Source organism: Chaetodon auriga, chromosome 2 (genome assembly GCF_051107435.1).
Source record: "Chaetodon auriga isolate fChaAug3 chromosome 2, fChaAug3.hap1, whole genome shotgun sequence".
Classification (NCBI taxonomy): domain Eukaryota; kingdom Metazoa; phylum Chordata; class Actinopteri; order Chaetodontiformes; family Chaetodontidae; genus Chaetodon; species Chaetodon auriga.
This window is the reverse complement of record NC_135075.1, coordinates 29,644,760-29,672,007: the sequence shown is the minus strand read 5'-3', so window position 1 is coordinate 29,672,007 and position 27,248 is coordinate 29,644,760. Positions and strand designations below refer to the sequence as shown.

The following is a 27,248-nucleotide window of genomic DNA, read 5'->3' as shown; positions in this document are numbered from 1 at the left end:
TTACTGTTCCGTCATCTGTAAGACTAAATGTGTGTTGAGCGGTCTGTACTGCTGCAATGCAATTTCCCTCCAGGGATCAAAAGTTTTGAAGATGTAAGACGCAGTTCACCCAAATAACACAAAACACATTTACCTGTGGTTTTATTTAGTCATGCAGTTAGTTTTGTGTCCAGGTTTTTGAGATATTTAACCCTTTAACCCCCAAAACTCTTCAAGAAAGTGTCTCCAGCTTCTCTGAAGAAACTCTTTCTACCAAAGAAACAGGCCTGAATTATTCAGTGCAGCAAAGACGCTGATTTGTTTGAGTGTTTCAGATGAGTTTTTATTGAATTTCCATTCACTTTCATTGTTGCACCGTGCGTCTCAAACTTCCTGCACGTGCCCAGATGTGTTTCTTCTAATCTGGGTGAGCTGTCCCTTTAAGAAGCGGCGAAGGCGTCGGTCACTTTCTCATTAAAGTTCACGCTCCATAATTCTTTGTAAATACGGCGATGACAGGATGATATTTATGTTTATGTGAATAAGGAAGAGTTTCCTGACACACATCTAGTGAAAGCTTGACCCGTGAACGTGTGAGCGGGTGAAACGCTGCTGGTTTAAGAGCTCAGCAGTGAGCTCCTCTGGGGAGGCTCAGCCTGTCAGGAGCTTCAGGTCTGAGCCTTCCAGTGCTTCAGGTGTTGTTTCTTCCTCCCTGCTGGGGAATCGGCCGCTCTGTGCAGTGGTCGTGTGTCATGTGCTTGATTGCAGAAGAGGTCAGCCTCGTCAGCGTGTTTGTGTGTGTGTTCGCTGACTCACTGCACGCACACACACGCTGAAGGTAATGGCTTCCATGTTCTCAGTGCATCAATCTTCATCTCTTCAGCACATCTTCAGTGTCTCCTGCTCTACATTTTTCATCCTCCATCTTTTTCTGCTTTCTTTTCTTTCTTCATGGTTAATATGAGACTTTCTCTACAGATCAACATCTGAGAATCATTTCTTCATCACAGCGTCCTGATCCTCCCTGACTCGACCATCCTTTCCTCCCCCGTCTGCCATCTGCTGATCTCCTGCTTCTTTTTTTATTTCTCATTTTCTAATATTTCTGGAAATGTGAAATATTCTGCTGTCGTCTTCAGAGCGTCTGAAGCTGATGACAAATCAGTGACAATCTTGTGTTTTATTTATGAACAGATTGAGTTTAGAGGAGTCTGTGATGTCACCTGTTAAGATACATGAACAGACACCTGAATCATTAATGTGCTCGACGCTGAAAAACATTGTTTTACACAGTGTTGATTGAAACGAGAGCAGCACTGGTCGCAGCTGCATGCTGAGTAATTATAAATACTGTCAGGCTGTGATTGATATCACCTTCTAGACGACTGCTAAGCTCTGAAATCTAAAGAGTGGATTGTGATGAAGATGATCGGAGGCTTTTTACAGCTAAGAATCATTGCCTGGATTCCCAAAACGGCCGAGAACACAGTGAACTGTTCTAAGAGATTAGAGACAGTTAGTATTATCCAAAGTAAGAAAAACAGCTGAAGTAACAGAGGGATTGTTTTCTTATCTGCAAGCTGGAGATTCATGAGTTTTGAAATGATGAGCTAACTTTTTGCTGTTGTTTCACTTTCACAATCACACATCCAGTGAAAAAAGAGTGAAGAAAGGTCAGAAAAGCACAGAGCAGAGTCTGCTCGGGGGTCAGCGCCTGTCAGTGCGTTCATTCAGTCTTAATTTAAAGCTTTGAGGATCATGCCTTCACGTCTAATGACGTCCTTCTGTTAGAGGTGTCCAGCCAACCTTCCCAGGTCCAAAGCTTTTGGTATCTAATTTATGTTGAGATCGCTTGTTAGATGAACCAAAAAAACTCCTTTAATGGCATATTTTAACCAACCTTTTGTGCTCATAAGGTTTCTCTGAATTGTCCCTCAGTGTCCCAGCGAGACCTACGACGCCCTCCACAAGTCCACCAAGGACTTCCCAGACGAGGTGGTGAGCTTCATGCGGCAGCACCAGCTGATGTGGGAGCCCGTGCTGCCTCTGGGCGGCAGACCCGTCCTGACCAAAGTCAACGCAGCCTACATGTTAAAGAGGGTCGTAGTGGACCGGGTGGACGCTGAGGACGGACCATACGATGTCCTACACCTGGGCACAGGTGAGGAGGCAGAAGACAGGGACTGTAAAAACACACCATAAAAAGTAAAAGAAAAAGTTAAAATGTTTTAGATATTCGTGGTTGAAAGCAGTTGAAATGTCAGTTGTCTCGTTAGCACCAGTCATCAAAACTTACTGCTGTCCTGAAGGTTTTTCCAGAGTCCTCAAGTCCTCTTTGAACCGTCCGAATGAAGAAATGTTTCAGTCTGCACAACGTGAACCAAACATAATGGATTCATGTTCCTCGTATTTGTCTGTATTGATGTTTCTTTGTGTTGTTTTATGTTATGAAACAAAACAACACGTTGTCATTTCTGGCTTTTTGAGCAGGAAACTGAATGTTTTTTGTCCAGATGGTTCGAAGAGTCTTTAAGGACTCAGGAAACGCCTTCGGAGCAGGTCTGGGTTTTTCAAAGATCGTCTGGTTGTTGTTTTTCCCTGAAAGTTGGATGTTCTGTAACCTCGTTCGTACATGAGAGTCCAAAAACCAACAGGAAGGAAAAAATGAGCTGAAGCGTCTTTCCACAGCTTCACATTTTAACCAAACCACATCGTTAAAGTGTCATCCAGGCAGACCGAGTGTGCTTCATTTGTTCATCTGCTGTGTGTAAACATCCTGCGTTCATTATCTTCTTAAAGCGCCTCTGAAGCTGGAAAACGGAGACGTTTACCGGTTTATCCCGAAGCAACGCACTCTCAGGGTGAACGGGTTCCTGAGTGCGCCTGCTCTCTGTGAGTGTGTGTGTGTGTGTGTGTGTGTGTGTGTGTGTGTGTGTGTGCGTGTGTGTGTGATGAATGGCGGAGGTTATTTAACTGCTGGTGACAGGTCGGGGGGCCGGAGGTGCTCGGCGGCTCCATACGTCTCCTCTAAGTGGATTCCTCTCCTCCATCTCTCATCTCCCCATCAGCTGCTCGTTTACCTGCCTGATAAATGCTCCTTCTGCTCTGATCTTCACGTTATACCACCGGGATGAATCTTTTGACTCGTCTTCCCGTCTGCTAAGCTTTCAGTGTTGCTGTTAGCGAGGACAGATAACGTCCCTTTTTGATGCATCGTACTGCTCGGCCACGCGCTTACGTCGAGGTGGTTTACCCGAAAAATAAAATATGCCTTTGTAAAGTCTACAGGCTGCTCTGAGGTCGTGCGCTGTAATTCAGTTTTATTTTAGGCTCATGACAAAAGCTTACGCAGATGATGCTCATCCATTTAAGCCCAAACTGTCTGTTTTCACTGTCTGCACTCGCAGTCTTCTTTCTGAGGTGATGAGGTTTCAGTTCTCTGTCTTCTTCCGGTGACTCCTCTGTGAACGTGTCAGGTGTTACTGTGGACCAGGTTCTGAGTCTGGACCAACATGTCAAGTGTTTGACCTGGTTCTGTTTCCTCCAGCTGAGAAACGACATTGCACGACTCAGTTGTGTGACGGACATGATTCTTCACGCTTTCAGCCCGTCTTGTAGCTCCTTCCAGGCCTGCTGCAGCAGAGCATCCCTGGACTGTTGGTCCTCTAACAGGTCTAGTGTGAGACTGATCTTCATTTCTGTTCACTCATCAAATTCAGAATCCAGTTCAAGGCTCCAGTGGTCACCTATCGAGCCCTGCATGGTCACACAGCTGCCTACGTTAGAGATCTGCTGCAGCCTCGATCCACCAGCAGGCCTCTGAGGTCCTCTGTCTATCTTTGGACCTGAGATCTGTGGACACCTTTGCCTTGATAGCACCCATACATCTAATACATAGAAACTTTACAGACACTGTTTGTCTGTCGTCACATTTAAAAACCAAACTTTTCAAAGTGTCTGAAAATGAAAGTCCGTTCCTGTGTTTAGTATGTGGACGACCTCCGTTAACGGGACGCACTAAATATTAACCTGAAGGTCAAAGCTGACCTGCCAATCAGAACGCAGGTATGAAAACCTAATGGCCGTCACTCAGGAGCAGCTGCAGCCTGAAGCTCCACAGAGGGAACGTTCAGGAAGCTGGAGGATCGTTATGAACCTCTGATCCACTCATTAACCACTGTGGCCTCAGAGGAACAAGGACGCTCACCTGGCTTTACCTGCAGCCAATGACAGGAGGCCAGTTAACAAACAAACTTTAATTACATTAATCATAACGAGAACAAACATTAAACAACTCGTCTTTATTTTTATGAACTTATTATTTTTGTTGTTTTTCTACGTCTCCTCTTTGTTCTTAATATTACAGCTGTTACATCTTAATTTCCCCGACGTGGAATTATTAAAGTTAAATCTCATCTTATCTTAATTAGTTGGATCGTCCCTCATGCCAGGAAAAAACAAAGTATTGCCAGTGAAAGCCAAACCTGAATCCTCACAGTGAGTACAACGCAGTAATTAATGTGGTACACATACAGAAGAACGCAGCAGCGGTGAGACGCTTCAGTCCAGCGAGGCGGAGCAGATAAAGGATGTGTGTCTGTGTGTGTTTGGTTTGTGGAAAATGTAAATTAAAGTGCATCTGCTGCGGAGCTGAAGCGGCCGCTGGCTGCAGAACAAACACTGAACGACTCTGACTCACAGAGTGTTTTACAGACCAGATCGTGTATGTTTGAGGGTATTTAATGATGAACCACTACTCATACATTTTTCATCAGCAGCAGCTCTTTTAGGAGCCTTTTCAAACTGCTCCAGCTTGAGCTCAGCCCTGATTTGTGGTGTCTTCATCTTTCTTCTTGCCTTATTGGGTTGAGACTGAGGAGGAGGAGGAGGAGGAGGAGGAGGAGGAGGAGGAGAGACGCTGGCTGCTGTCAGAGGAGCACAAACACAAAGTGACCAGATTTTATCTCCACTGAAGTGAAACGTTACCGAGTCTCTGATGGCCGCAGACATCCATCATTAGATATCATCATCGTCGCTCCATGTAGGGAAGGCTTGTTTGACAGACTCATCTGTGAGACACTCACACACACACACACACACACACACACACACACACACACACACACACACACACACACACACAGAGGACATTTCCCACAGCGGGTTCTTTAAGGTTTATGAGGTCTATGAGGTTCCCTGGGAGCATCCTGACATTATGTGTGTGTGTGTGTGTGTGTGTGTGTGTGTGTGTGTGTGTGTGTGTGTGTGCGTGTGTGCGTGTGTGTAGTGCCTCTCAGTGCTGACACACACTGTGTCGTACAGCTGGTGTGTGTTGCGGTTGTCGTAGATAAAATCCTGTAAATCCTCGCTGACGTCTCTTACACTGTGTGCGCCTGGTTTCAGGGTTCCTCCGTCTCTAAGGTTACTGCTGTAGAACATGTCCTCCGCTGCCGACGGCAAAGCTGCACAATGTTTCGTGACTTGGAGAAGAACACCTTGAAATACCCTTGAAGTCATGTTAACTGTGTTTGAAACTGAAATAACTTTCTGATTCAGTAATCGAAACATTACAAGTGGAAACTCAAGCTGCTGGATGGAAGTCGTTGTTTTGTCCTTGTTTCTAATCACGATGTTGAAACACAATAAACAGAAAAATGATGCCATTGCAAACAACTGGAGGGTCTGCAAAGGGGGAGACAGGTAGCTGGCACAAAAACGCTCAAAGCGAGCAAAAACAGCCTCATCAGGAAGTGAAGCCGACCCTCCAGAGAAAGTGCACAGAGGAGGTCTCAGTCAGGTCTCATCACTGTCTGCTGCTGCAGCTCACATCAGTGTTTCCAAAGTCAAAGCATTAAGAATAATCAGGGTTCAGGAGCCCAAACGTGACAGAACCAACATTATCTTCTGTGTGGTTTTGTAATATTCACTGAATGCAGTATAACTACTGTGTTTGCGTCAGTGTACTGCAGTATGTGTGTACTCGCATCAATGTTCCCTCCTGTTTTTTTTCCAGATGATGGGAAGGTGGTGAAGGCCGTGTCAGTCATCAAAGACAACTGGGACACGGAGGAGATCATTCTGGAGGAGCTGACTGTCTTCCAGGTGACAAACAGCTGTCAATAAAGTTTTTTGAATGTACTCAGTCAGTGTCGGACAGGAGACTCGCTCACGTACTTCAGGCTTTAATTTACGACCAACCTGTTAGTCAACACCTGCTTTACCTGAAGCTCGTTCAGTCAAGAAGGTTTTTCCTTTGTTCACATTCTCCCACAAAGCCTCACAGATATTCTTCGTATAAATGTTCATATATACAGTTGATTTTTTAACATATCTTATTGATTTTTATCTTCTGCGCCTCGTTCTTTATTCTTGATTCTTGCTCTTCCTTCTGTTTGTGACAACATAGCTTCCCCAGCGTGGGATCAATGAAGTTTTATCTTATCTTATCTTAGCCACGCTGGACTTTTATGGCTAAAGTCAGAGAGCTTGTTCTGGTGTCTTTCAGTGCCATCTGCCAGCCCTGCACCATGTGATGTGCTGCGTGAGGCCTCGCATGTCGCTTCCAATGGAACATATTTGTCTGGAATAACTCTGCTAAACTGAAAAACAGATAGCAGGGCGCATATTTCCCAAGGTCCTCTGTGTAAATAAGCTAATATGGAAGAGGAGAGAGGAGCGAGGGGAGCGAGGAGGGCAGAGAAAAGGCCGAAATACAGAAATACAGTCGATGCAGATAGATGTTCTTCATCGTCCACAATCTGGAGAACATGTGGAGGAGGTGAATGAAAAGAGGAGAGAGGAGGAAATAAAACAGAGTTCAGGTGAAGGGAAGGAAGACGAAAGCAGAACAGCCACAAACAAACAGGATGCCAGATGCTCATTGTCTGTTTTCTATGACTGAGATTAAAACAGGAACTAAGCCATTTCCACCAGCCTCGCACAAAGCGGGCCGGGGGTAAACAGCTGGCAGGGCAGGCCGGAGCGGCCTCACGATGAGCTGCTGGGTCGGAGCCAGCGGAGGCTCTCTGCACCCTGACCGGGTTTCCAGCAGCAGGCAGATACCTTCTCTCCTCCCTCAGCCCGACCCCTCCGCTCAGAGTGGTCAGGGGTCATTCACTCCCTTTGAGAAACGCTGAAGCGAGTCAGTGAGCGAGAAAAATGGAGCTGCTGGGTAATTTAGTCCTCTGAGGGAAGAAGAGTAGCTGCTCTGACATCAAAGCCAGCGGCAGCGTTTACCGTCCTCGACCTCCTTAACGCAGACACGTCAGCTTTCTTTCAGTTGTGTTCGTGTCTCATGAACTTCCCGACATTATTCCAGGTTTACAGTTAGCTTAGGTTTGTGTTTCAGGGTGTTTCATTTATCATGGCAGTACAAAAACAGCTTTCACAGAAACTCACAGGTGATTCATAAGAGATGATCCTGGTCATCGTGAACGTCTATGTACTGTCTACACATAAGTGTCATTATATGTTTCATTCTGAATGTGTGTTTCTGTGTGATGCAGCAGATTTCTAAATTCATCCATTTTCCCTTTAATCCTGCAGAGTCCGTCTCCCATCCTGAGCATGGAGCTGTCAACCAAGAGAGTAGGTCCACCTGTCAGCCTGCTGTCCCCTGACACCTGACACCTGTCTGTCTGCGTATCTGTGATGAAGAACGTGACAGTAACTGTGGTTTTCTGTTGAGATGCTCGTGGATGAATGAACTGAAACACTCTCCTGACTCCTTTTTCATCCTCCTCTTCCCTTTCTGGATCAGTGTCAGGAGGTCTGATGAGCCTATAAACTGTAACGAGACTCTTTCTCTCCCGCTCTCCTCTTCCTCGCCTCCTCCACAGCAACAGCTGTATGTGTCCAGTGAGCTGGGTGTGGCCCAGCTGGGCCTCCAGAGGTGTGAGTTATACGGGAGCGACTGCGCCGAGTGCTGCCTGGCCAGAGACCCCTACTGCTCCTGGGACGGACAGACCTGCTCCAGATTCTTCGCCACCAGCAAGAGGTAAAGACAGGATTCTCAGCATCACATGCAGTTTTAATGTGTCTGCTTCCTGGTTGAAGGCCTCAGATCAGTGGTAGTGTCAGTCTACAAATCTACGAATTCAGGCCAGTCATATCTTTCACACGTCTGTCATGAGGTTTTATCTTTTAGCCACAGTAGCGACACGGCTGTGTGGTCAGCCAGTCCAGCACTGCTGCAAATATCTCTGAACTGATTGATGGATTTCCATGAAACGTTCATGATCCTCAGAGGATGAATCTCTCTCTCCTGTGATTCTTGTTTCCTTAAAAATCCACCTCATCAACTGGATCATCAGGCTAAAAACCTCAGTCTGTGACCAAATACCTGCAGGACTAATGACACTCCCATGAGCCTCAGCTCTGCTTTGTGCTCATTAGCCAGTGTTAGCATGCTAAGATGCTAAACTGAGATGTTAGCACCGTCAGCTCACAGCTGGAGGGTCCTGGGTTTGATTCCAGGCTCCTGGGGGGCCGTCCTGTGTGGGCTCCTCTTCCCCCCACCATCAAAAACATCTATGTTAGTTTAATTCTCCTGTCAGCGCTGCTGCACGGTGGCTGCCCACTGCTCCTCAGGGATGGATCAAATACAGAGGTCACGTTTCACTACGCTGTGTGTGAGTGAATGTGACGATAAAACCTGATTTATGTTTCATTTGTTTTCCTGAAGAAGCTGCATGATTAGCTTCATGTCACATGAAGCCACAAGGCAGCAGCTGCTCACTGACTCCAGACCATCCTTCTATTCAAACAACCATTCAATGCTAACCTGATCTGAATACTCACATCTCACATGCAGATGCAGGTTGCATGAAAGAATTATATTAAAATAAAACAAACACACAGTTTTTTTGTGTTTATGACCATAAAATATTTATTTAATGAGTGATTTGGCAGGTTTCTAAATGTCTGACCAGATGTCAGCGTTACTTTTTAAGCTGCTATCGACTGATCTAACGTGAACACACTCTGCTGGAGCTTCTCTTGACTCTGCAGAACATAGCCTCATCATTAATGAGAAAGACTTTACAATGAATGGAGTCAACTTAAAAATGACCTCCTTAAAGATATTAACCAGCTGCTGTGACGTTTTTCTCAATTATCCTAAACAATCCCAGAGTCTCAGCTCCAGCATGTTTCAGGAGTCAGCAGGATCATCATCCTCACTGCATTAAGGGTCCTGTGAATGAGTAGGATCTGAGTATTTCCCCAAACATTTGGAGAGAGAGGAACGCAAAAGGAAGAAGCGGGAGTGAGGGACGTGAACTTGTTCTGAAGGGTGAGAGAGAGGAATGAAGAGGAAAAATGAGTTAACGTCCTTTCAGTGACACAGTCAGAGAAGAGAAGTGAAGACTAATGGAGAGAAAATGAGAGACCTGACGAGGGAAGGAAAGAGTGAGAGTTGATGAAGGAGAGGATGATGAATGTGCAGAGAGAGCTTCACATGTTACAGTCTGAAGGACGTGAAGAAAGGAGGGAAACAGGGTCAGAGAACGACAGAACGAGGTCGAGCTCGACGGAGGAGACGTGACAGCGCTCTTTACAATGGCTGAAACAACATTCAGTATTTTCATAGCCTGCTCCTGCTCCATGTTTCCTCATCCATAGTAAGTCAGTAGCTTCATATTTTCAGCCCTGAGGAGGCGCAGAAGCCCAGAACAACAGCGAGGAAGAGGAGGATTTCACGCTGTTCTACAACTTTATGTAAAGGCAGCTGCATTTCCTGCTGCTGTCAGCTGCTGTTGAACCGATGAGTGTAAGAAGGTGTTAAAGCTTTGAATTGGAACAAAGGTCATTTGAAAAAGTAGATAAATGTGTGTGTGTGTGTGTGTGTGTGTGTGTGTGTGTGTGTGTGTGTGTGTCAGGCGGGCGCGGAGACAGGATGTAAAGTATGGAGACCCCTGGAGTCAGTGCCCAATCACAGAGGACGGTAAGGATTTCCGCCGTCTGATATGAATAAACTGTGTCTGTTTTTAATATTTTCCTGCCATCAGTTACATAATGGACCACCAGCCTGGTCAGCATGTCCTCACAAACAGAGGATTTCCACTCACATACACACAGTGTGATTGATTACGCACTTTGAAGCACCATCGCAGGGATGGAATGTGAAACGTCACAGTCTGACGGCTGTTTGGCTCCAGAAGACACCGAACACTTCAAGACACAAACTGATCTCATGAACTCACTCATGCATGATTAAACAGTTTAATGTCCATAAGAGAGGATGGTGCAAGGATGCGTCTTTTAGGAGACTCAGTTTCAAGTCAGAATCATCTTTGGACAGAAAAATGTTTGAATCTGAAGGATTGAGTCTGCTTACAGGTTTTGGGTGTGTCATGTGACTACAAATCAATTAATTTACTGGAAATGCCAAAATTTTAGACACTGAAAACAGACAACATGCCAGATTTTTAAAAAATTATGCTAATTGCCCTCAATGCAATGCAGGAAGGAAATGGAGGAGCTGCTCACAACTGGAAACAATGAATCAGTTTGTGGATGGATGGTAGTTAAACTGCTCTTTGAACAAAAAAACTAAATCCTTTGAACATTCTGATCTGAATTTTAAACATTTAAATATGTTGATTTTGATGGCAGAAACAGTAAAGTGAGACAGTTTGTCCAGTGTGTGTAGTACATGTATTCAGTGTGTGTGCAGTGGACAGACCTGGGACACAGTGAACGTCTCCGCTGCTCTCATTTTAACTGAGTCATACTTTAAATTTGTGGTGCTGTCGGTCAGTTTGCAGGAGTCGACATCACATTTTCCAGTTTTTCATGATTTACTCTTGCAGAAATATTCATGCCCTGTTGCTGAGCTACAACAATACAAAAATATACACAACTGAGCAAGAATACACAGTAAAATACCTTCTGTCACCATTCTGCACTGCAGGCAGGAGCAGGGTGCGCTCTAGTGGTCACACTGTGTAACTGCAGGTTTCTCTGCTTCACAGGCAGAAACGATTATTAGACTTAAAGAAAAGATAAATGTTTGTATCAGGATACGTGTGTCTGTGTTTTCCTGTTCTGGATCTGCTTGTGTCTTTTCTTCTGTTTCTCTGCCTGAATGTTTCTTAACACTGTGTCAGATTCGGGCTCTGTGGAGGTGAAGCTGGTGTACGGTGTGGAGGGAAACTCCACCTTCCTGGAGTGTGTTCCTCGGTCGCCGCAGGCGGAGCTCAGGTGGACGGTGCAGCGCGCAGAGAGCCAGCAGCAAACTCTCAGCCAGACGCAGGACAGCAGGGAGGTGAGCTGCAGCTTGAGTCTCTCATCAGCTGGTCATAAAGCCTCTCACAGGAATAATTCAGCTCAACCCAGCTGGCGGCAAACAGCTGTGTCTGCAGTGAAGTTTGGCTTCTAGCTCAGATTTTGGGGTGTCCTAAAAATGTCTCTCATAAACTGGAAGACAGTGAGCTGCTTCATATCAAAGAGAGGACGATGCTGCTGTCACTTAAAAACATGCTCTGAGGCTGTGAGAAGGCTCATTTTCAGCCTTACGGAGAGTTTTGACTGTATGTCAGTGAATTGTTGCTGTAGCCTCAGTTTGCTGTGCAGCTGTAATATAAAGGAAAATACACGACTCAAAGTACTGTATAAATGATCAATATTATCAGACTGATCAGGAGCAAAAGAACACATTTTTGTGTGAAGACACCCATGTTGTTTAAATCTTAGGACGAGACTCCTCAGCTGAGACGCTTCTGTCATGTGTTTCATTCATGGCAGCAGGTCTGTGAGTCAAAGAGCATCGGCTTGAACATCTTCCTCTCGTCTGTCTGTTGTCTTCCTCTCTTAGCTCTCTCAGGGTGATGACAAGCGCTCCCTCCACATGAAGCGGGGCTTGTTGGTTCAACGCCTGGAGCTGGCCGACGCAGGCCTCTACACCTGCGCCAGCCGCGAGCACTCCTACAGCCAGGTCCTGGCCCGATACAGCGTCCACGTTATTCCCAACGACAGCCTCCACCCAACCCGCTACCAGCAGAACCACAGCCCGAACCACCCGGGCCCCGTGGGCCTCGGGAAGATCAGCCCGGCCGGGGTCGCCGGGTTCCTCGGCCACTCGGCGCCCCATCATCCGCCTCCTCCGCTGCCGGGACACAGGAACTCGTGGCTGTCCCAGCATCCTCAGCAGCTTCCTGTGAGGAGCTACAAAGACCTGCACATGGTGGGTTCCAACAGTCTGAGCGTGGACGATTACTGCGAGCAGCTGTGGTACCGCGAGAAACGCCGGCAGCAGAAGCTTCGCACTCTGAAGCTGAAACAGGAGAGCAGGAAAGCCCGGGTGAGGAGGAACAACCCTCCTCAGATTCCCCTCTAGTCCCCCGGAGGACACAGAGACTGCAATGGACAACAGATCCTGGACATGCAGAGGACAAGCAAAGGTTTCATCAAGAGTGTTTGCTTTTTAAACAAATAATGCCAGCTGGTAGTGACACCAACTATGTTTGCCATTGAAAGACTGACAGAAAAGATAAGAAAAGGAGATATTTGTGTATCCTCATGCTGAATATTTTGACATTTAGACACCACAAAAGTTAGTATGTACAAAAATATATATTATTAGCAGTATATTCGTCATTGTTTGGGACATAGCTTCAGCTAAATTTACAGAGTGTGTAACACAAGACAATAAACTGTTTATCTGTCTGAGCAGAAACCAGCAGACACAGTTCAGTCTGATCGTAATCTGGTTTCTTATGAACGTCAAATAAAAGCTAGTTTGCTGAAGTATCTGAATGAGCTGCCTGAGCTAATTAGCTTATCAAGGCCAAAAACTGTTAAACTGAACTGGTCTGAGTTTAAAGTTTCTACCTGTAGTGTTAGAGAGTCTGGTGGCTTAAAGTAGGTTCTTATCAGACTATTTGCTTTTATTTAGATTTATGAATTTAAACATATCCACACTTCAGCCATCCTTTTTTTGAGTACATCCCTTTTTCTATCCAAAATTAGTATTTAGACCTTCTGTACAAGTGGTTCTGCAGTGCATCTGTAAACTGGCACCAACAGCTGACATGAAATTTGCTGCTAAGCTGCAATTTCTTCATTGTGGACTAACAAACTGGGCGAAATGTATCAGGATCTCACACACAGACTGTATGCTATGCTATATACACCGTATAAATGAATGACAGAAGACTCAACTGAAAAGTGTTTGCCGGATTTACAGCTTCACATTTAAGTGCTTAACAAAGACGTCTGATGTTTTCTACATGTATTTATGTTTGTCCTGACATGTAAAGCTGATCACCTAATGGTTGAATCCAGGCCTCAGTGGAAACGCACACGTGACCTGACAATACATTATGTATAGCTTATTAATTCTGCCATGTAACTAATAATTATTATTCCCATAAATGTATATTAAAGAACTCTATTTTTGATAGTTTTCTTTCTTTTCAAGCTAGACTTTAGTACGTTTTCTGAGTGTTTATATGAACTTCTGTATTTGTCATAAGCAAAATGAAAACTTTTTTAAACTTCACAACTCAAAGACGCTTTGAGATCAAGAACTGAGTGATGTAATTGTGATTTACTGTATGTGAATAAGCCACAAAATGACAAACAATAAAAATCATGTAAGGTTTTAAATGTTTTTGTCCAGTGTAAGTCATTCACACAGTACTTTTTACTTTCTAAAGGTAGAATAACCCTCACAGTTTGTAAGATCATGAGAGGCTGCTACTATTAATATGACAATCGAGTGTTCCGATGATCTTAAAACAGGACTGTGATGGTTGAATTTGAGGGGTGAAAGGGAAGTAATTAGTAGAGTGGAGTAATTACCTATTGCAGACTTGATGGGAAAGGAACAAGAGAAAAGCTCTGGATGGACAGGAGAAGTGGAAAGACATTTAGGAGTGTACTGTAGATAGATAAAAAAAAAAAAAAAAAGAAAAAGAAAAAAAAAAATGTTGATTATGTTCATTGTTTCTGCCAAGAAAAACCAACCAGTACCTCTGAATCAGGCTGTTATTATTATTACTGTTGTTGTTGTTGTTGTTGTTGTTGTTGTTGTAGAACAGGAGTCAACGGAATTAGTGTCCAGAGGAACTGCACATTGGAGGAGGTGAGAGCCGCCAGTAGGTGGCAGTAAGGTGCATTACAATGACTACCACCACAACACCAAAGAAGAAGACGTCAGCAACCGCCGCAAGCTCGGTCGTGTTTGAATCACACTGATGGAAACGCGGTCGGTGGGAAAGTAGTCTGCATTTTTAATTACAGTCAGCGGCGAAGGTAAAGACGCGTTCAGCTGAAGTGTAAGGATTAATTCAGAGTTTGTAGTTCTTGGTTTTTAAGGCCTTTCTTCGACTTTACGGCTGCTGCTGTCAGTTTAACGTCAAGCTAACGTTCGGTCTCTTTGCTAGCTGCCATAAGTTAAAGAGGTACCGCTAGCTAGCCCGCTCACGCTGATTTACATGCTTCATTGACTGAGTCTCTGTCTACAGTTTTCCAGTCAATGGGAGACATTGTTGTCGGATTAAGGGGACATGCGGTTATCATGCTGTTTCCACAGCATTCATTTGGTTCAGTGATCAACTTTGTTTTCTGCTGAGGGGGCTTACAAAGTAATGCTAGCTTAAGTTATGTCGCCAGTTAACCGCAGCTGTGGAAACTGAAAAGTTTTGTCCGTGTTTACCACCTCCAGGTAGGATCCAGGTGGACTTTACATGAGAAGAAATACACGTAAGGTCCTACATGGCTGCTCCAACATTGCAACAGCCCAGTTTCCTACTGGTGAGTCTCTGCCTTCATGAATGTTAACACTCTTTAGATTCTTAGACTGTCATACAGCTAACACTCTTAGCTTAGTGTTTAACTGTAGTGTCTGTCCTCAGTCTCAGTAGTGCGCTTACAGCTGAACTCTTTAGTCTGTGAGTCAATAAATGCTCATTAATATGTTGTGATGTTGCTCCAGGCCAATCTTAAAGCTGATTCCACCACCAAAACTCTCCTCCAGCGATGCCAAGATCTGGTGAAGATCATCGATGAATATCCTGCAAAGGTACCGCTGACTGCTGTCCTGTGTCTGAACCCTGATTTATTTGTTGTGAATGACAGTGGACTTAAGACTGTAAGATGACTGATAATTATCACAGCGTTAAAGACTACAACTCTTATTATGTAAAGAAGTTTGTGTTATCATGCCATTTATTATTCATGCTGTTAAAATGCACTAGATAGAATTACATAGAAATGACTGCTGGTGTTGATATGAAACAACACATCAGTCACAGATTTCCTTTGTCCTGTGAAGCAGCTGCAGACTCCACAGAGAAGTGACGTTCTTGTTAGTCTCCAGGCAATGTTTGAACAAGCTTGTTGGCCAGAAATATTTGGAAATAATGCTGTTGGATTTGTACATGACACAACATTGCAGACTCAGTCAGCTGTTTGTTACTTGACTGGACTGCTTGACCCGACTCCTGCAGGGCAGGGCTGACCTGACCTTTTATGGGTAATGCTGGTCATATGAGGAGACAGCTGGTGGTATCAGGGCTTCTGAGTTTCCCTTTGAGTGTCTTCACTTTCTCAAAGAAAACCTTTGCTGTAATTTGAACTTTGCACACAGAAAGAGATGCTCACAATCATATCAAAGGTTGACTACAAACTGTATTAAAGAAATTAATGGTGATAATTTAGTTACAGGTGAGTCTTTTTGGACTTTCCTGTGTCCAGAATGTCAGCGAGTGCAGTCAGTGATGAATGTCCTCATGTGTTAGAGACATTAGTGCTTCAAAAATGTTCTTATTGTTCCTCTTGGCATGGAGGTGTCGCTGTGGACAGATGACGCTCTGTTTGAGAGCAGCTGTTGTAGAGACACAAAGGACGAGTATTTACAGTCTGTATGTGGGTTGTATTGTAGTCTGTGGCTTCAGGATCTACAGTGTACATAAAAGTATAAGAAAAGAAAAGAAAAGTGTATTTCATGTCACTGTTTTTCACTCTTCTCTCTTTTTGAGTCTAAATTTGGTGTATCTGAGTCAGCCTGGAGCTTTTACTGTCTGCTATATTTCATATCTTAGCTCCCAGAAGTCAGAACCTAGATCATTTTCATACATTAAAAACAGCTGAGAGACATGCTGCTGCTTTGACTAATCGTTCCACAGTTCACATGATATTTGCATCCTTCTTCCTCCAACACCTGCTGAATAGAAATATTGTTTCAGTGCAGCTCTGTGTTGTTTTGTCTGTAGTACGACCACAGTTAAGGCTCTCACTGCTGTGGAACAGCTTAGCCATCTGTCACAGCAGTCAACATGTTGTGTTAAATGTGTGAACAGTGGGAATTCTAATACTTAATCATAAGTATTCACTGTCTCAAAGCCAAATGAACAACCATATCATATGATTAGGTGCGTGCGTGTGTCATAATCTGCTGACCATGTTACAACCTACAGTATGTTATTATGCACTGATTAAGTGAACCTTGTGTCCTGATTGTACAACACATTATGATGTGCCTATTGTTCTGATGATAGAACAAAGTCATCCTGTCTACAAAGATAATATATTGTATATAATCTATCGACTTCTCCTCCTTCGGGCTCTTTCTTGTCATCTCACACTCGAGACAACAAGAAGGGAGTCCGTCTGCAGGCATCAGAATAAACTCACAGAAAGACAACGAACGACTCTGTGCTTTTTAGTACAAAATTGCCAGAACAACAGTTTATGACTACTCTGTGTGTTTGTTTGTGTGTGTGTGTGTGTGTGTGTGTGTGTGTGTGTGTGTGTGTGTGTGTGTGTGTGTGTGTGTGTGTGTTTCCCTTTAGGAGCTGCACTTGATTTTCCCCTGGCTGGTGGAGAGTGTGTTTGGCAGTCTGGACGGCATCATCGCCGGCTGGAACCTGCGGCTCCTGCACTCACGGAGCAATGAGTACCACATCGTTATGGAGTTCCTGAACCCCAGGTAGCTCCAGTTCCTATTCTTTATGCTCACAGCAGCATGCATTCACATCAGTCACGTGTGTTTGTGTGAAGAATCAAATCAAACATTGTTCTGTTTCTCATTTGGTTTCCTTTTCAGTGGGCCGATGATGAAGCTCGTCTATAAGCTTCAAGCTGAAGAGTACAAATATGAAATACCCGTCAATTATCTCCCGGTATGAACATCTGCATCGTTTGATGCTAAGTGGAATAAAATGGTTTTCCTGTAAACACTGAATTACACGTTTGATAGACACCCTGTCTTGTCTAACTTGTCTTCTTCATGTATCGAGCAGAAGTTCATCTGTGGTTTGTCTTGCAGGGTCCAGTGAAGGCCTGCATCCAGGAGGGGGTTCTCCCAGACTGCCCCCTGTTCCACAACAAGCTGCACTTCCCCCTGTCTGGTCTGCTGACTCTGAACCTCGCTCTCAGTATCCTTCCAACACAGACACTGATCTGTCTGTCAGTCTGCCAAACCAAATGTCTTGTTTTGTCCAACCAGGAGATCAGATCAGTTCTTTACTGTCGAATGTGACAGCAGCAAATCCTCCAGCTGAACAAGCTTGAATCAGAGAATGAGACACGTTTCATGACTTCTGAATGTAGTTGCTTTTTTTTTAAAATGATTAACTGATCAGACAATCATTTCAGCTCTAATCAGTTGTCTACACTTCATTGTTGGACTTTGGTGGAGAATAGACTTGACTTTGACAGCAGGAGGGTTCATACGAGACAGACTTTACCTCACCGAGCGCTTCAGTTTTCCTTAATGTTCTGCAGATCCGTTTGAGTTCTTCATGTTCAATTTTGCCTTCTGTCTCATTGCACCAAAGGTGAGTTTGTCAAAGTTCTATCAGTATTATTCTTAGTTCAGTGCTTTTGCTAAGTTTTGAGCTGTTGAAGACAAAATTGTGGCCTCATAAAGTTTTGATTTGTTTGCTTTAATTTCTACAAGTTGGTTGTTGTTCCTCAATCCATTCAAAGCTAATGACCTCTCACGCTCTGTGCAGAAACAAGTGGTACGTTGTTTTAGGAATGAGCACAACCAGCTGGCACTTTTCTCACAGGGAGAACTTATCTGGACTCTTCATGCTTTCAGAGTTACCCTCAAGGCCAACATGGAAGCTCCGCAGACAGCGCCTACTTTGTGCTCGTGGACACTTACCTGAAATACTTCCTCCCCAGTGAAGGAAGTGTACCACCTTCGCCTTTCTCTGACTCCAGAGGGTCCGTCACCGCACCTTCACCAAGGTATTTATACCAAGAAAGGTGTGATAGATCTGTCTGTATTTTCTTCAGAGCATTTCGTGATTGCGCTCTCTTCCCGCCTTAAACTCAACAGATCGTCCAGTGTTTCTTTTGCTGGTTATGGCGTTCACAGCCCCAGTCTCCTCAAACATCATATATTCCATCAACCCTCAGTTAACGCAGACCCCGCAGCCCAGGAAATCTGGAGGTCTGAAACACTTTTACAAGTAAGACACACATCCAGCTGTGGGTTGCTTCCCACGAACAGAAGATTAACATCCTTCAGTTCATTAAAACCACTTGTGAATGCAGATACTGGAATTCTGTGTGTGTTTGTCCGAAGATGTTTGTGGAGATCTGGCTCCATCACTACTCTCTGGAGATGTACCAGAAGCTGCAGTCTCCTCAGGTGAAGGTAAGAGAAATACTCCCTCCCCTGCCCCCCCTCCGCTCCCCTGCACTGCAGCATCGCACGGCTGGCTGTTGACTGGCTGACCACAACCCCGCCCCCACACCTCCACCATCTCCGTCCCATCTCGGAGCGAGCCCAGGGTGGGAAAGTGTGCCTCTGTTACTGTGGTCTGTAGAGTTGTGTATGGGCTGAGTTTTAGGACGAACCAGCTGTAAAAAGCACCCTGAGCAGTTCAGAGTGAAGTTGTCCACAAACGCGTGATTGATTATGGAGTTTTCATGGTTTGAGTTCACTACGATTGAAAAAGAATGATTGTTTATCACTGTTGGACAACTTCACCCGTAACTCTGTGTTCACACTGCAAGCAGCCACATTTCTACTTAACATCAGGAGCGTTGAAGTGTTAGAATGACTTCCTGCTGATTGGTCCAACTGATGAAAACTTTGTCTGCAGCCAGTTTTTTATACTGTCCAACAAATGTGAACGATATGACTGAAGGTTGTTTAGTTGTTTACAGTGTGAATGCACAGCGGCGTCCCTGCTCCCCACTGTAGAAGCATCAGACTGTCTGGGTTGTATTTGAAACATGCTTCACGAGTAGCTGCAGAGTAAAGCTGCTGCATTCAGGAATCTGGCATGTGTTCCCAGTAGTAGTGCTTTTGCCTCCTTTGACGACCTTTGCATGCTGCACGTCCATGTCACCATGTGTTTGACCTGTTTGTGCGTTCTGTGTGTAGTTGTGCATGAAACACCAACGTAAAGCCACAACACGGTGATTCTGGGGAGGGGCACAACAGATTACATCCCCTTTAATGCAGGGGTCTTCAAACTACTTTTCACATTTATTTTGAGGTAGACTAATAATAATAATAATAATAATAATAACATACTGGGAAAATTTAGCAGCTCACACAGCTAGCATGAGTATACATTGCCCCGCTCGAGTCCTCGCTTCCCTGAATCCCTTTAAATAATCTCCATTTTGAAATAATTATTCTGAATCAGGGCTTAACAGTGTCTCCAAACAGAGCGTGAAGATCTGAGCTGGTCATTATAGGATAAATATCTCGTACTACACCAAAAACATGGAGATGACATATAGATGTATGATTTGTGCCAGAAGCTTAAAGCTGCTTTGGTCCTTGAGTCGATGGTTTACTACCAAAACAACAACATGGCACAGCAGAAAGCAGCCAATGAGCTGCTAGAAAATGACCAGTTTCCTGTTCGAGTGGCAGTACATCAAATAAAGGCAGAAATTCAGTTTGTGGGTTAGTTGTGATGACCGTGTGTTCATGTAATATTTAATGTGCTAGCTTAGGTTTCCCACCCACCAAAGGCAATCACAGTGAGACTTTACGTTGGTGCTGTTTGTTCCTTTCACTGGGACACAGTTTGTAGGATGAGCTCCTGTAGTTTTAGACGCTTCGACATGATACACACTTCCTTATCCACCAAACAACACTGTTTCCTCAGGATTTATGGAGCAGCATTGCTGTCTGCAGTTACTTTAACATCTGAAGTAATGGAGTACTTGTTTAACAGGTCATGTTATGCTCTTCTGCTTTTACTTCAGGTGCCTACTAGAACAAGTTGACATGCTTAATGTTCAAAAAGCACACATTTCTCATGCTCTCCATCGCTGCAGCATCAATATTCTCTCTGTCTGAAATGCTCCATTTGAGCTCCAGACATCCCGAAAAGCCAGTCTGCCCTGATTGGTCAGCTCACACAGGCCTGAGCCAGCACCGCTCACCAGTTTAAACACCGACATCAAACCTGCTGCCTCAAATGAGGCTTTAACGTGTTCTCCTGACTGACCCTCAGTGTGACACAATGAGTCCCACCGTCAACCCCAGGGAGCAGCCACGTTAGCTGAGCAACATGCTAGCACCAAGTTAAAACAGGCAAACACACACTAACCATCATAAAACGTGGCGAAATGAACAGCTTCCAACAGCTAATGGTTCTTTTCAGTAGTGATCAGCTGCTGATTTTAACCGTTTGGTCTGTTAAACATGAAAAAAGATGAAACATGCTCAGTTTTCTGGAGCTCAAGTTGGCCTTCTGAAATGTTGACATTTTTGTGGCCGACAGTCCAAAAACCAGACATTCAGCAAATCCTCAAATGTGAAGAAGCTGCAGCTGTCAGATATTTGGCATTTTAGCTTGAGAGATGATTTATCGGTTATCAAAATGCTGATTGTCGTTATCAAGCGTTGAGCTCCATGACTGCTCCATAAGGCTGCAGAGGAAACAGTGAAACAGTCCTTCAGCTCCTGTGTTCCATGTTGTTAACTGATAAACAGCAGTGTACCTGCCCTGCACCAAAATACAAATACATTAACCGCTGTGTTGTGTTCTGTGTGCATCCTGTTCAGAGTTAAACTGCAAGATTTTGATCTGCTCCGAACTAAAGATTTACACTTCAGATTTAACTGAACTATCAGGCTGGGAACATTTCTCAGAGTTTACGTATGTCACCGTTTCATTGGCACAACGAAATCTTCCAGTTTAACAGATCACTATTAAAGATGTTAAACGTTAGGGATGGGAATGATCACAGCTGGTGTTCATGGCACGTTTTCTGCCGTCTCTTTATGTTTATTTTGAAACATGGATGTGCTTTTCCAGTCTCTCTTTATCCTCCTGATGCCTTCAGTCAGAGGACTGGAAGTGATGCATTAATCCACATCAGCCTGCTGTCAGACCCCTCCTCGTTTCAGAGGGTCGTGTGCGCACATCACACCTCGGTCAGATGATTATTAGGAATTTGTAAATGGACAAACCATATTTTTCTCCTTGGACAAACACACCAGGTTGATCTTGATTCCCATCCCTGCGGCCATGTCGTCCTCTTCGTCTGGAGTGTAGGACACGTCTCTGCTCGTTCCCCAGCGAATCAAACTGTTCCCACAGTCAATATTTTGTTTTTGTTTGTCTCCTCTCCTGTTTCTGCTTCTTTCTTCCTCAATGTTTTGGCCAATTGTTTCTGTCTGGTTCCACTCTCCTGTACTCATGTATACCTTCCTCCTGCCACCTTTTCTTTCCTTCCTCCTTTTCCTCGCCCTCCCTTATTGTCACTTTCCCCCCTCCTCTGTCTTTGCTGTTGTTCCTCCTCCACCTTTCGCCCTTGTCTTTCCTCTTCCTCACCTTCCTCTCCCTCCTGGTGGTTACGGGTGAACAGCTGGCGCTGCTGCAGTATCGCCTCAGTATGTCCAGCATGCCGTGCCAACCCCACGCCCCACCAGGCTCTGGGAACCTCCACACCTACCAAGTACTTTTACCTTTTCATTCACCCCCGCCCCTCTGGGGCCTCCTGGAGGTAAACCTCAGTGAGTTACGGTTACAGTCAAGGCTACTTCTCTCATATTGACGGACACGGTGAGACACTGTCCCTCCAGTCACCAGCCTAACGCTGATGGATGTTAGCTTGGGCTCAGTCGTTGCATGCCTCTTGCTTTTGCACGCGAGCGGCCATTATGTGAATGATTCTTAGAAATGAAAAAGGTGGACGTGGAGGTGAATCGTGATGCACAACGTGTTTTCACCCAAAACCAAATGATTAAAGACAATCAGGCTTCATTAAATGACAGTAGTTCCTGTTTAAGTTGGCCTGTTTTTACTCTCAGGACAGGGACTAGTTCTCTTTTTAATGAACTTAACTTAAACTTGAGCCAGGTTTAATGATCTTTGGCTGATCCACCAGCAGCAGCGTGGACCAGTGTGAATTTCTGCAGAGAAGTATCCTTGACAGAAAAAGTAATCCTGGAATGAAGCTTTGGAAACTGAATCTTGAGCAGTTTTTTACTGGTTTGTGTGGTTCTGTTTGCTGTGTGTGTTTTTAAAGCATGCGTTTACTCTCAGTCTGGTGCGCTCTGCTTCACACGTTGATGGTTGATAAATGTTTCTTTCTATTGACACTGCTGCTCTCCATAAAGCAGAAGATACTACTACATTTAAACAGTCTTTGTTCTACATGCCATTCACCAAATCATTTAATTATTCTTATAAAGAAGTTACTTCACAGATAATGTCTGTGTTTGCTGACATTATCCATAAGAGGAAACATTGCATCATTCTGAGGAAGCAGCTTTGCTGTCAGCAGTTCATGGAGCACTGAGGTCCCACCTTGGTCTGTTTTCAGTGTCGTTTATTAAAATGGAATTGTGATCCTACATTTTAATAAATCCCAGTTGTGATGAAGTGAAATCTTTTACAAATGTTGATCAAATCAAACTAAATTATATATCAGAGTTGTTTAGCCCTCATTACTGTCAGCCGTAAACAGCTTCACTAACTCAACTTACGATGAGGAAAAAACTAAATGGTCATGATTATTGGGACAAATTCAGAGTAAGTAACAGAGATGATTTTCTTTTCCTGCCAAGTCGTGTCGATGAGGAAAGGATTTAATTAAAAAGAGAAGGAACAAAATGGATGCTGGATTAACACAGTTTGAGTTCTCATGTTGTTAAAATCATGGAGACCGAACAGACAGAACCGTTTAGAACAGCAGACTAAACTCCTGAGGCTCTCTAACTGGTCCAGGGTCAGTCTCTCTCAGTAACATCGGAAGAAACAAATGCTTCTTAGACGTGAGACCTCTGTCCTCTATCAAATAGAAAATGCTCTGAGCCTTCGGGATCGTTTGGCTGCTTTTGGACTGGGACGCATTACGATTGGCTGCTTTTTGAAAGCGGGAGGGGATTGGCTGTGCTGTGTTGTGGAGCACTTTGTGACCGGTTACCTTTTCAGGAGCCCTTCAGCCCGACAGAGGAGCACGTGCTGGTGGTGCGTCTCCTGGTGAAGCACCTGCATGCCTTCTCCAGCAGCCTGAAGCCGGAGCAGCTGTCCTCCTCGCCGTCAGCCCACTCGCACACTCACACCAGCCCGCTGGAGGAGTTCAAGAGGTCGGCCTCACTGTCTGCCACCATGGATGTTGACTTTTCCTGCTGATGTGAATACTAATGTTTGCTGCTCCCTTGCTCACAGGGTGGTGGTGCAGCGCTTCGTTCAGCAGAAGCTCTACCTGTTTCTCCAGCACTGCTTCGGTCACTGGCCTCTAGACGCCTCTTTCAGAGCGGTAAGTCTCACCTGGAAACAAAATGTCTTAATATTTGCGATGTGTTTGCATCTTTAAGCCGGAAGTTGTCAGGTACAGCAGTCCTCTGCTGTCAGCTGTGACGGCGCTTTGCTCCCCGCAGGGAAATCAGCTTCAGCCGTTTAACTGAAGCACCATTTCATCCTAGATTTCAGTGTGTTACACTACAAGAAGTCTTAATGTCTCAGTTGTCACCACGGCAGCCTGTGTAAGGAGGGAGGAGGTCTGAGTTGTGCTTTCAGAGCGATTGTTTCAGGGGTTAAAGATGCAGAAACACACTGTTTCAGCCTGTAGTCGATTGTTAGGAGAGCGTGTCGTCTGTGTTCAGGTGTTGGAAACGTGGCTGAGCTACATCCAGCCGTGGAGATACACAGGCGAGAAGACCAACCCTCAGCCAGACCAAAACAGAACGGTGCCTGACAAATGGTGAGTCTGACGTCTTTGTCTTTGTCTTCAGTTCAGATGCTGTCTGTGAAATAGTCCAGTCAGCAGGAAGTCTTTATCTGGAGACAGTGAAGGTGTGCTTACCTGTTCGCTTCTGACGTTAACTCGCTCTGTTTCAGGGAGTCGTTCGTTCAGGAGAACCTGCTCATGTACACGAAGCTCTTCCAGGTCTTTCTCAACAGAACCGTGAGGACAGATCTGGTCAATGCCAAAAATGCACTGATGGTCTTCAGGGTGGCCAAAGTCTTCTCTCAGCCAAACCTCGCTGAGATGATCCAGAAAGGTGAGACGAGAAGGACAAACAGCACAGAGGCGAGGAGATAACATGCTGCCACAGCACCAATCTGAAGACGATTTTACACATCAACAATCATGTAGATATGAAGAAGCTGAAACTAAAGCGAACGTCTCTCGCCAGGAGAGCAGCTGTTTCTGGAGCCAGAACACGTCCTCCACCACCGGCAGCCCCGCGGCTACCTGACGCCGAGCCAAGGAGGCAGCTACCTGTCCTCACGGCAACGGGTGATGACAGATATGGTGTTCAGGGTGAAGAGTCACGTCTACGCTCTGGAAGGCCAGGACTGCCAGTACAAGCAGATGTTTGGCTCCGAGCTCAGAGGAGCAGTAAGTTCAGTCATCGATGAGATTTTTCTCTGAGATTTAAACTTCAGTTTTCCGTGTTTCCGCCCGCGTTGTTCTGTTCCATCAGCAGGGGGCAGAGTGGGTCATTATCGTACCCAGGCGACCTGCTGCAGAGGCTCAGAGTCCAAATGTTTTGTCCGTTTCACAGGTCATGAAGTTAATCCAGATCATTGCACAGGCCAGACACACGGCCAAGAGGATATCCGATCACTCCAATGAGGTGGCGGCCAATAACTCCTTCCTGTCCTGGTTTGGGATGGGCTCCTCTGACCTCAACAACACCTTCGCCGGGGCCGAGCCAGAGGAGAGCGGGGAGTGTCTGAAAAAGACTCACGAATTCCTGGACAGAGCTTTGGAGAACCTGTGTCAGATCTTCAAGGTCAGATCAGTTTGACTGTCTTTTATATCGTCGCAGTGAAGATTCAGTGCAGGCAGTTTATTTTCCTGACAAATAGATCTGTTTTATTTCTGTGTATTATTCTGGAACACCACGAGCATGACTTGACCTGATGACGGCGCTAAAGGAAAAATTAATGGTTCACCAAAGTAATTACAGTTCATCTGAAGGGGACATGCACATTTGAGCTCAGTTTAAAGGCGGTTAGGTTTCACTCAAAACTACAAATCTCCAAAGTGTGAGGATGGCTGAGGTCGTTAGGTTACGTCCTCTGAGGGAGGCTTCAGGCAGCGTGATGGAGCAGTCGACCGACAGTCAGACACGTGCGGCTGGAGTTCAGAAACTTGTCAGGATCACTTTTACTTTTTAGGCCAAGAAAACGTTGTAACCTTTGTGCAGATGAATCCACATACAGTGTATTACACACATTCAGGGGAACCTTTCTCTTTGTCTTCCTGTAAAAACTTCCTGGCTGTCGGCGTCCACCTGCTTAATTCTCCCTCTTTGTTCTGCAGCTGAACCAAGGGCAGCTGACTCAGCTCATATCCAACCTGGGTTCTTCCCAGGACGACGGCAACTGCAAGCAGCTGCCAGACTGCATCCAGAGCGAGAACGGACTGATTCTGACGGACCTGGGCCGGAGGCAGGTCGGTGTGTCACGTGATTGGACCAGAGGAGGGCAGGCATTCGAACTGAGGGCCAAGCAGCAAAGACTAAAACCCTCACCCTGCGTTTGTGTGTGTTTGTGTGCGTTTGCAGATCATAAATGGACTGCGCAGGTTTGAGATTCACTATCAAGGAGACCCGGAGCTCCAGCCCATCAGGAGCTACGAGAACGCCCTGCTGGTCAGGCTCTTCTACAGGATCTCCTGTGTGGTCAATGAGAGGGTGAGTCCTCCTCAGCTCACCGGAGCGTTTCAGCGTCGTTCAGCTCGTTGATTTGATGTCACAGATGTAGCTCTGCTGTTCTGGTTCAGTCTTCTTGTTTTCTTAGTCAAACTCGGTGTTGAAGTGGAATAAAATGATGTGATCCTGATGTAAATAATGGACAGTTAATATTTAAAAAGGTCAATAAAAGAACCAGTGAGCTCCATCATCTCTTTTCCTTTTAAACTGAAGCTTCTTGGCATCTTGTGTTGATAAACGCGTCGTCACGAGTAAATAAACGCCTCTTGACATCATTTAACCACAGACGTGTTCCGGTCTTTCTGCTGTTGTCCTCCACAGTTCGGAGAGCACATGGACGCACTCTGCTCGCGTCCAGACTTCCTGGGTCGTCTGGGTCGTCACTACCTGGCGGACGCGGATTCCAGCACGAAGCTGAAGCAGAGCCCGATGTCGCGGCGGACGCTGGAGAGGAACCGGCAGGCGAGGCTGAGCCTGCGCCCGCTGGCCAGCTACAGGACGATGCTGCTGCTGCTGCTCCTCTACATGTGCGGAGCCCTGCTGGCGTTTGGCCCCGTATCGAGCACCCTGCTCATCCTCGTGGGGGGGTTCCTGTATGGACTCTTCATGACGCTGTTCGGAGACAAGCTGAAAACGCACTAGCTGCGCCACAGGGTTCCTACACACGTGGAAACATCCGCGCCACGAATTTGATCCGATCCAGCTTTTTCCAAAAACATGTTAAAACTAGTATTGATGCAATTGATCAATAATGTTGGATGCTATTGATTTAAGGGCTGCAGCTGATGATATTTTTCATGATCTGTTGTTTCTGAGCATTGAGTCAAACCTTCAGGACTTTCTGAGGGGACAGTGTTCAGGTGGGACGTGTAGGAGCCCTGCTGGCAGGAGGCCGGCAGCTCGTGTTCTTGCTTTTGATATGACGGCTTAACTGTTTTAATGTGGTTCATATAACCTTGTAAATAAAAGAGTGGCTGCTCTGTTGGTAGGGCAGGTTTTTTTTTTTTTTCAACAAGCATCTGAAAGCAGGTGCAGGCCAAAACATTCAGGTTGTGCTGATGGAATAAACTGATGAGTTTTTTCAGTGAAAATAGACTTTTTGTCCTGAAGACTCAAACTGTTTTCGCTCTTTTGTTCTCTCTGTTATTCGCTGATGGGAGGTGTG

General features: G+C 45.3%; 2 protein-coding genes across 6 annotated transcripts in view; both read left to right on the top strand.

Annotated features, from left to right (window-relative positions):
* Positions 1 to 12,468, top strand: part of LOC143329974 (semaphorin-3D) — a 73,621-nt gene extending 61,153 nt beyond the window's left edge. The window contains exons 12-18 of the mRNA XM_076746087.1: positions 1,918 to 2,140; positions 5,993 to 6,081; positions 7,525 to 7,566; positions 7,818 to 7,975; positions 9,858 to 9,922; positions 11,088 to 11,245; positions 11,795 to 12,468. Coding sequence (XP_076602202.1) covers positions 1,918 to 2,140; positions 5,993 to 6,081; positions 7,525 to 7,566; positions 7,818 to 7,975; positions 9,858 to 9,922; positions 11,088 to 11,245; positions 11,795 to 12,316 — 1,257 coding nt within the window. The 3' untranslated portion in view covers positions 12,317 to 12,468. The remainder of the gene's footprint in view (positions 1 to 1,917; positions 2,141 to 5,992; positions 6,082 to 7,524; positions 7,567 to 7,817; positions 7,976 to 9,857; positions 9,923 to 11,087; positions 11,246 to 11,794) is intronic.
* Positions 12,469 to 14,123: 1,655 nt separating this feature from the next.
* Positions 14,124 to 27,197, top strand: smpd4 (sphingomyelin phosphodiesterase 4). 5 transcript variants are annotated; one of them, XM_076746080.1, is made up of 20 exons: positions 14,124 to 14,235; positions 14,648 to 14,736; positions 14,918 to 15,004; positions 16,776 to 16,912; positions 17,030 to 17,105; positions 17,252 to 17,360; positions 17,710 to 17,762; positions 18,029 to 18,180; positions 18,272 to 18,404; positions 18,521 to 18,592; positions 21,778 to 21,867; positions 23,349 to 23,503; positions 23,586 to 23,676; positions 24,023 to 24,120; positions 24,258 to 24,421; positions 24,557 to 24,762; positions 24,929 to 25,159; positions 25,693 to 25,824; positions 25,937 to 26,065; positions 26,405 to 27,197. In XM_076746080.1, the coding sequence occupies exons 2-20, from the start codon at positions 14,698 to 14,700 to the stop codon at positions 26,723 to 26,725; spliced, it is 2,475 nt and encodes an 824-aa protein (XP_076602195.1). In that variant the 5' UTR covers positions 14,124 to 14,235; positions 14,648 to 14,697; the 3' UTR covers positions 26,726 to 27,197. The 5 variants fall into 5 exon arrangements, with proteins under 5 accessions (XP_076602195.1, XP_076602196.1, XP_076602197.1 ...); XM_076746081.1 differs by having other exon boundaries at positions 14,127 to 14,258; XM_076746078.1 differs by having other exon boundaries at positions 14,135 to 14,235; positions 21,778 to 21,915.
* The last annotated feature ends 51 nt before the right edge of the window (positions 27,198 to 27,248 follow it).

What these genes read in the sequence shown, in the direction of transcription:
- smpd4 (XM_076746078.1), top strand. Translation starts at nt 14,698, where the DNA reads ATGGCTGCTCCAACATTGCAACAGCCCAGTTTCCTACTG. An exon ending in ATGGAGTTCCTGAACCCCAG is followed by an intron (nt 16,913 to 17,029) that starts GTAGCTCCAGTT and finishes TTTCCTTTTCAG; the next exon opens with TGGGCCGATGATGAAGCTCG. An exon ending in TACCCGTCAATTATCTCCCG is followed by an intron (nt 17,106 to 17,251) that starts GTATGAACATCT and finishes TTTGTCTTGCAG; the next exon opens with GGTCCAGTGAAGGCCTGCAT.